Genomic DNA, 8,807 nt, shown 5'->3' with positions numbered 1-8,807 from the left:
ACTTTCCCCAACTCCCTTGTGACACATTCCTTCCTTATTACTTGTTTACTGTTGACCATCTGTTTCTAATTCTGCCGCTCCCATCGCCCCCGCTCAGTTCACACAGTTCTCCTTCTTACAAAACATAATCAATGTTTTACTTTGTCGACATTTTACCTCAGTATGTTCCTTCCTCACTCATTATCTTTAATCTTTAATAATCAATGATTATTATACAACAATCAAGTTGTTCAAACCTCAATTTCCATAATGTATTATAACATTCAGCTGATTAAAAATACAGAACATATATTTTCGATTATACATTACAGACATTCCTTTATTGGCATGTGTATTATTATTATTTTAAACTTGTTATAAACCATAATCATCATTAGATCATTATACAAGGTTTACTGTTATTTCTCAGGCCTTTATTCCATTTTCTGCGTGTACCTGGACAGATCTCACATGCTTATACCAGGTTTCACTACAATATGAAAGATTTTACAGAAATGCATTCTGAGCTTGACATGCTACAAAAGTGACATGGATATTATTTCCATTACGTTATAAAATATGTCTCCCTGTAAAAGTAGCCATTCGCTGCTAATTCTCCTCTTAATGTCTGTGACAGATAGTCAAAATGGATAATCTGAAAACATCTTTTTGCAGATTGTTGATATGGTTTAAAGATGTGCTGTGTCATTTACTAAATTTACATTTGTTCTATTAACAGTCCTGAAGAAATGCAAGAATTACTGCGTCAAATGCACCGAACAGCAGCTCTGATGCTGGACAGGATGGGGAAATTTCAGTCTCCTGCACAACATTCCAGCCCTGCACCTGAAAGACGTTCTGTCTCTTCTGTCCCCACCGCTGTCCAACCCTGTGTCTCCAACAGCTGCACCGCGTACACACAACCTGCCAGAAATTCCCATTTCCAACCTGCTACAAGTTTACACTTCCAGACTGTTCCACCTCGCCACACTTTTTATCAGCCCCGACCTGACCAGGTGCATTTGTCAAGGTTGTTTCGGTCCCAGCAAGGAGGATCAACCAGTGGGGGTAGAAAAAGGAAGCGGGAGACCCCCATGGACTCATGCTGTCATTTGTCCGCCTGAGGTCCAATCCACTCTCATGCCCACAATAGAGGAGGCTCACTATTACTCAGTTTGTGGTTTGGGACAAAAGACTGTGTGGTTCCCACACAATGAAGGAGACCATGCATTCTTCAGCGAGCATCTCCTGTCTGCCTTCCCCCTCTTWGGGATGCTGGTGGGTTTGTCTTGGCCCGTGGCAGCAGGGGAAAGGAAGAGCTGCCGATGCCACCAGAGGGATGCAGCCTGAGCTGTGTTCGCTCAGCCTCTACAAGGCGCCTTATATGTAGTCCGTCTCCACAAAGCCTCTCCTTGAGGCCCCCACCAGCTGATGAGGTTAGCTTTGACCTTTTTAGAAATGTGCATGTGCTTTATGTTGTATGGACATTCAAGCTGTTATTGTTTTGTTGCAATGTGTGTCGATCCCAAAAGAGACGGAGAAGTGTCTCGTCTGCCAGGGTTAGGGTTAAGAAATAAAGCTCATCAGATTGATCATAAGAGGTAAATATGCTCTTTATGTATTAGTTGAAGATAATACATAAAGAAAGTAACATTAAACTTTTCTCTTCTTATTATTTCCACAGTAGACAGGAAACATCAAGGAACAACGAGTAAGCCCCATGTCCCCATAAATACATTGAACAAATTAACATAATAAATTGTTCTTATGTTAAAATAATCTATATTGTTTGTTTTTTCACAGACATGGATGAGGAGATAGCCACGGCTGCACAGCAGTCTTTACATGTCAGCTTGTCTTTGTCCAAAACATTATGAGAAAGCACCGTTCTGTTAACCACAATACTTTTACAAGCATTTAACTCAGGGGTCCCCAAACTTTTTCCTCTGAGGGCCACATAACTTTTCCCTTCTCTGGTCGGGGGCCGGAGTCAGTTTGTAACAGAAAAAGTGTTACACGTTTATCACCTGGGCTGCCGGAAATTGTTGACGGGAGGGGGGGAGGGGGGGGTTACTCGATTGATTTTTACCCAGAAAGCACATGGGCAAAAACCGTTAGTGAAACGGTCACTGGGACTGACTAGTATATATTCCATTGAGGGAAAGTAATTTTAACATATGAATTCCTCATATGTTAACATAAAGGCTCGTTTTGAAGCATAAGCTGCAGGTATTGCTTCGAAAATGCAGCGTTCATAACAGACACGTGTTCATCTGCTCTACCGCTAGCAAACAACCGAACTGATTACATAGCATAACAGTCAAGCAGTTCCCTGAAAGTCCAACAGATGGCAGCAATGCGCCATGCAAAACAAAACACCCACAGTTTATAGGACACACTTCCTGCTACAGAGCCCCCTGGTGGTTGAAGAAAAATCCACATATAAACCGGAAAATACAATATATGAAAAGAAATCTGAATGCTCTCTGGTATTGTTCAGGGGGCTGGACCAAATGTGGAGGCGGGCCGGATCCGGCCCGCGGGCCGTAACTTGGGTACCACTGATTTAAAGCTTTATTCCATCCACCAGCAGGAGATGACCCCTGTGCAACATTTTATTCTCTTCATCTTTATGAAAACCTGTTTTTTGTTTTTGCAAAAACAAAAAACTATGTATGTTTTGTTTTCGTCCTTTTTTTGAAGTATTTTAATACTTTTCTTATTACTTGCTGTTTGACAGTGAGGGTCCAAGAACAGCTGTTGTTGCACCTCAGGCTGTTCTAAGCTATGTTTTTAATTTAAACAATATAATTTATCTTAGTATTACAATTTTATTTTTCTCCTTCAAATTAATAATAACCTTTTGGTGTCTCAGTGCTCAAAGCCACATCTGGGAGCAAGAGGACACAGTTGAACTTGGCATGGAGAATGAAGGGATAATCAGGTGAGTTTTATGCACAGTTGTATTTTTTTTATATCTGGCATTGCTTAAAGTCTTTTTACCATCTGTTTCCACTGTGAGATGAGTAATGTCTATTCTCAAGAACTCAAAAAAGCAGTTCTGTTTTTGTTTGTGTTTTTACAGGTCCCCCGATTCAGATTGTCCTGGAAGACCTGCGAAAAGGTGTTCAGAGTGGTTCTGCCCCGATCCACAATTCTCTGAATGTGTGCCGAGAGTTCCAAGGTTCTTTTAGGGCTTTTTGACGTCCCGCTTCAACCCCCTTCATCGACTGACAGTTACATTTGTGGATGCCGAGGACAAAGCGAGGGGGCTGTAGACGACGGTGGTCCCAGCCGTGAATCCCTGCGGCTCCTTGTAGCAGCGCTGCGAGACAGTCGATACTCCGAAGGGTCAGAGGGCAGCAAAAATCTTTCCCTTGTATCCCGGGGCATGTAGTTCAAACATGTAGTTATTACATGAAATAGAAACCATCCTTTCTTCAGTGAGCATTGCTCCTGCAATTGGAGGTTATTATTATTAACTTTATGTTGCAGGTCTACAGTTTGGGGACTATAAAATAATTGTTGAAACGCTGGCCTTGGCCCTCCTCCAAGGAGGAGTGCAGTTGTGTGGTCAACAAACAGGCCCAGTGTCATTGGAGGAAGTTGGTGACCGGGAACTGCGCCAGGAGAAAGTAGGTAGCACAATTATTTTCCTGGACATTTATTTTGTCAAACATGCTCACATAGTTTCCATTGTCACAGATCAAAGCTGCAGAGAGCTTGGAGGAAGCCCAGCTGTGCTGCGTCCTCTGGGCTGAGCCAGGTTTCTCCCTGACATGCAGACTCTCGCCGAGCAGCCAGGCAGCGGGGGCCCATGTTGAAGGTCGCATTAAACCGGCACCGGACCAGAAAGTTCAATCATCTGCACTGACTGCAGCAGGTCCACTGTGAACGAAATATTGGCTCCTTCTTCAATATGATTTGCCAAGATTTGTTATTTTGGTAGATGTTTACGTTATGTCCTCAGCTGCTGCTGGCTGTGAATGTGATGCAAACAGTTACACTAATGCTGAGATGCAGACACAACACCCCCGTTATTTTGGCAATATCTGATCATTTTAATCATGCTTCACTCTGAAACAATGTTTCACTGGTTGTCAGCTGAGAAAACAAGACATGATGCGTCTCAAAGACCTGATTAAATGACATCACAACCTGTTCCTCTACGCTCAGAATATAAACCCCTTGTTCAGAAACTGTCTGCCATTAAAAGGACTTTTAGGAAATAGTCACAGTGTCATATGTTGGGTTTTTCGGTGTGGATTTTTATGTGTTCTTCGTTGAGTTTGGGTTGATTTCTAGGTTTCAAGTGTCTAGTTTTGATTACTACGGTTTTTCCTTTGTCCACTAATTGATGATCTGATTCACCTGATTGTTCAGCTATTTATGTTTGACGCGCCGCCGCAGTCTCGTCTAAGTTTCCAGTCCGAGGATCCCTGATCGCTCCGGTGAGTTCTGACAACTTGAACTGTGATGAAAAGTAAAAGTCTAAATATGACAAGACGTCGAAGGCCTCGTGGTTCCTGACACACAGGAAGTCAAAGAAGACCTACAGGGTTTCTCTTCATTGGACGACTCTGCCAGCCACATCAGATGACCGATCAGCACCATGACTGAATGTCCCCTTGCATAAGCTTCTGTGTAAATGCTACTTTCTCCACCAGAAGAGTGAGATGCTTCCTGAATGACAAATCCTTAATTACCAGAGGCACAAAGATGCGTCCAAAAAATAGATCCCTTAGGAATAAGACTTACTTATTGTCTTTGGGTCACTTCCTGAATACTTATACTGTTGATCTTTAATATCTGAGACCCGATCCTGTCGGGTGATATTGAGTTTGTATTGCAGTGAATCCAGGGTATATTCAGTTTGCAGTGAACATTGTAGCAGGTTGTCTGCCTGAAGTGGCGTTTAAATTCGGGTTGAACAGGATCAGACTGACAACAAATGGATAACGTTAAAGGGAAACCCTCTTATTTAACAATAGAAATTGTTAATTAACTTAATCTTGGTTGTTTATTGCCCTTCGGCTGGACAGAGTCGTAACAAATGGCATTATACAGTTTGCTGTTGTTTTGCTGTTCTCTTAGTTTGTATTTATTTTTTAAAAATCACCATTTTTGATAGAAATGAGCTAGAGACTCGCTTATTTTTTTTGACATACTCAGAAATTTATGCCGGGCCGGATTAAATCATCCAACGGGCTGGGTCCGGCCCGCGGGCCGTATGTTTGACATGCCTGTCTTAGAGGGACCGGATTGCCTGAAGGTGCCAGAGACGATGAGGACCCATCCTGAGATCCTCTTTGTCTCTGGACACAACCAGCTCACCGTCCAGAACATGATGAGTCTTTCTGACGCCGTCTTCCCCCTCCTGGCAGCAATGCCCGACGAGATGAAATCTGACATGTTTTGGAGGGCCTGGCTTGTTGAAGTAGGCGTGTTACGACTGGCTCAATGTCATAACAAAAACGGGAGACCATGCAGGGGTTAAAGTGTAGAAAAATGAATATTTATTAACAAAAACGACAATGGATTGTGGATATCAGTGGTGTAATGCAAATGCTTGGATGTGTTGTATGAGTGCATATGGAAGTGTTGAAGTGCCAAAACAAAGACAAACGCAAATGTGCAAAAAGGAGGGGAGCTGCTGCCTGGCAACAAAACACCACAAGCGGCAGAGTGGACGCTGAAGGCGACCMAGAAGATGGAGACAGCCAGGTTTAAGTACTCTGCATTCCCAATCAACCTGATCAGCAGCACCTGTAAAGGGGAGGAGCACAAGGACAGACAAAAGCAACACCTGCAGCCCAGCCCTTAAGGCCCAGGGCCGTAACAAGGCGGTATGAACGTTTGTAATGCACAAGATTACTAGGTAATATTTACAAACTTTTGACAAAAGTAATAAAGTGTTTTATTGTTGTTTTTCCTTTAGATGGTTCACGACCAATCAGCCTACAAAATGTCTGGACCAAATCCCTCCACTGGGCCTCAGATTGAGTTCCTTCACGCCCCACTTGAAATGGATCCCGCCGGCGCCATCCTGAGGCCAACACATGCAGTGAGACTCCAATTCATGAAACATTTGAAGAGTTTCAGGAGTATATGGAGTCTGGCATTATTCAGTCAACAACTTTTGGTTTTAATTTTTGTTGTTTTCTGTTTTGCTATTAGCATTAGTGTTAGGATACCGTTTTTGAAAATATGTTAAAACTATGTTATAGTTCATCAGATTGTAAAATATTTTTCTTGTCTGTACTTTTTTGTCAACAGAAAACTGCATTTTTGGCACTTTTTTTCTTGAACAAAGGTCTTAATGAAAGTATGTTAGAATTATGTTTGTTAATCAGAAACATGTTCTTCATGAAAGTTGTTACTGTGGCCTATAATGAGAGATGAGGACAAAATATACTCAACATCAGTTTTCAGTAGAATAAGTGAATTGTTGACTGGAGGAGGAATATTTTCTGCTCAATTTATGTAAAGAATACATGAGTTTTCTAGTTTTTATTCATTTTGGCTGTACAGATAACTGTACTCGCTGAAAATATACCTGGGGTTTTAAAGAAGATTCCAATTAATTTTAATTTGCACAGGCACATCATTATTATTATTATCCTAATGCCAGAATTAATAATAAATACTTTGTGGCATTTTGATTCAGTAATGTAATTATATTAGTTGTGTTGCCACCCCACGCCACTAGAGGCAGTAGAAGACCCAAAAAGATGCGACTAAGGAGCAGATTTAGAAGTACGCAGAAAACTACAGAATTTGTTTTAAACTGAGCTGCGCTGAAGTTAATAAAAGAGATAAGTTAAAGTACGGTGAAAATTCTTCTTAAAAATGAAGATATCACAGATTTAAAAAGAGATTTAGCGCCCCCTTCACTGGGCCAGGACCCCTCGACCTCGTTAGCTGCCCTGACTAATGCCTAAAGAAAATACGAGGTAGAAATCTAAGCATTTTGAAAACAATTTTATTGAAACCACTGATATTGAAAAAACAACATTTTTGTAATATCTAATAAACAATTTGTTCAGACATGACCTACTTCAAGACTTTTTGACAGGCAATAGCAACACGGACCAACGACATGAACACATGCAGCGAACGCATATGCAACATAGACATATGCAACATAGACCAACAACATCTACACATATGGCTTCTACTTATTTTTGACACAAATGGAACCCCATACATTTAGGGCATTACTGAAATGGCAAAGTTATGTACAGCCATTTCTTAGTCCAATTAAATGTCATAAATTGAATTTATGAGATTCTAAATTAAAAAGGTCGTGTATTTGCGTTTGATCTGGACTATAAAAACAAGTCGTAAAGTTTTATGTCTCGATGAATGACTTATACAACCTATTTCTTTTTTTTTTAACATGCTTAACTGTTTGGCTATCTACAACAGGTTTTAGAAAATGACGGTAGGATTAGTATGGAATGGATTGTTGGACTTCATCCATTTCTGTCTCTGTGCTCCACCAGTTTCAGAACCCGACCAGAACCCGACCAGAACCCCTCACTGTAAATGACAGCTGGTTATTTATAAAAACAGGCCTTAATGCCGGAAAATGATGAGGTGTTAGAAGCCATCCATGTCGTACAAACGGATCAGATACCAAACGGATCAGATACCAAACGGATCAGATACGGAGCTACATCCACCGTCCAGGCTGGACCGCTGAGCTCCCAGTGAGGCGCAGATTGTAACGAGTTTAGCTTTTACTGTCCTCTGCAATCTGGTGCCTCCATAACAAGCAGTAATCAGTTTCAGGCTCTTCACATGTGACTGGCTGCAGTCACATGAAAACATGGTTATGTAAGCTGCAGCGTGTGTGTGTGTGTGTGTGTGCGTGTAAGCAGGTAGAAGAGAGAGGAAAACACAGAATCCATAACAGATTATTATTATTTACAAAATACTCATAACTTAGAGTGATGCTACATCCTGGATGATTATTTTCCTGTGTGACCGGTGGATTCCCGCGTTGTGTGGTGATCAGACATCAAGTCTGGGTTTGGAGGGTCTCCGTTTATTTAATCTGTCAATCAGGAGATATTAGCATTAGCACCTAGCATGTGCTCCTGCATGTTTTATTCTCTGCCTGGTCTAACACACCTGGACCCAGTGAGGCTCATAGAGGCCTGAGCAGAACACTGACCTGCTCAGGATGGTGCTGCCACCAAGGAGAGACTAAAACCTGCAGGAGCCTCCGGACCCGCTGTGGGGACACAGACACATCATGTGTCCTATAGCGTTTGTGTCTTTACAGGTTGGAAATACCAATTTCAACTTTGATTACAGAACATTTTATATTAAAATTGCAGTTTTGGTTTGACTTTTCAAAGATCCATCATTTCCAGTTGTCTTAGAAGGTCCTGTCACTTCCAAGAGGAAAAATCAAGATCCCAGAAGACGAGGATAACCTGGAGTTTAAGCACATACAGAAACTTCCAGACTGATCAGGGATGTGCATTTCACTGAAAACACCCCGATGATTTGTGTGAACAGATGGACTCATGTCCACAGTCCTGCTGTCCCTGTGGTGAAGTCCACAAACACGGACTGAGTTGGAACGATGCAAACAGCATGATGATGACCAGAGACTCCTACCCTGTGGTTCAGGTTCAACAATGTTACGCTGCCATTGTGTGAGCTGCTGCTACCGTGTTTCCCCGATAGTAAGACGTATCGGGGGCTTCAGGGGGGTCGGCTAATATAAGCCGTACCCCGAAAGTAAACACGGGGGTACTGCCGCCTCCCCCTCTCTAGCTGCGCGCCGCCTCCTGCCCACGTCCGCACCGTCCCCC

General features: G+C 42.2%; 1 protein-coding gene across 1 annotated transcript in view; it reads left to right on the top strand.

Annotated features, from left to right (window-relative positions):
• The first annotated feature begins 2,900 nt into the window (after positions 1 to 2,900).
• Positions 2,901 to 8,807, top strand: part of LOC103460799 (kallikrein-8-like) — a 12,856-nt gene continuing 6,949 nt past the window's right edge. The window contains exons 1-5 of the mRNA XM_008403103.1: positions 2,901 to 2,923; positions 3,065 to 3,103; positions 3,217 to 3,358; positions 3,685 to 3,834; positions 3,950 to 3,959. Of these exons, the coding sequence (XP_008401325.1) occupies positions 2,901 to 2,923; positions 3,065 to 3,103; positions 3,217 to 3,358; positions 3,685 to 3,834; positions 3,950 to 3,959 (364 nt within the window). The remainder of the gene's footprint in view (positions 2,924 to 3,064; positions 3,104 to 3,216; positions 3,359 to 3,684; positions 3,835 to 3,949; positions 3,960 to 8,807) is intronic.

This window comes from Poecilia reticulata, unplaced genomic scaffold, assembly GCF_000633615.1.
Source record: "Poecilia reticulata strain Guanapo unplaced genomic scaffold, Guppy_female_1.0+MT scaffold_293, whole genome shotgun sequence".
NCBI classification, from domain to species: Eukaryota; Metazoa; Chordata; class Actinopteri; order Cyprinodontiformes; family Poeciliidae; genus Poecilia; species Poecilia reticulata.
The sequence above is the reverse complement of the archived record's forward strand: the minus strand, read 5'-3'. Positions and strand labels throughout refer to the sequence as shown.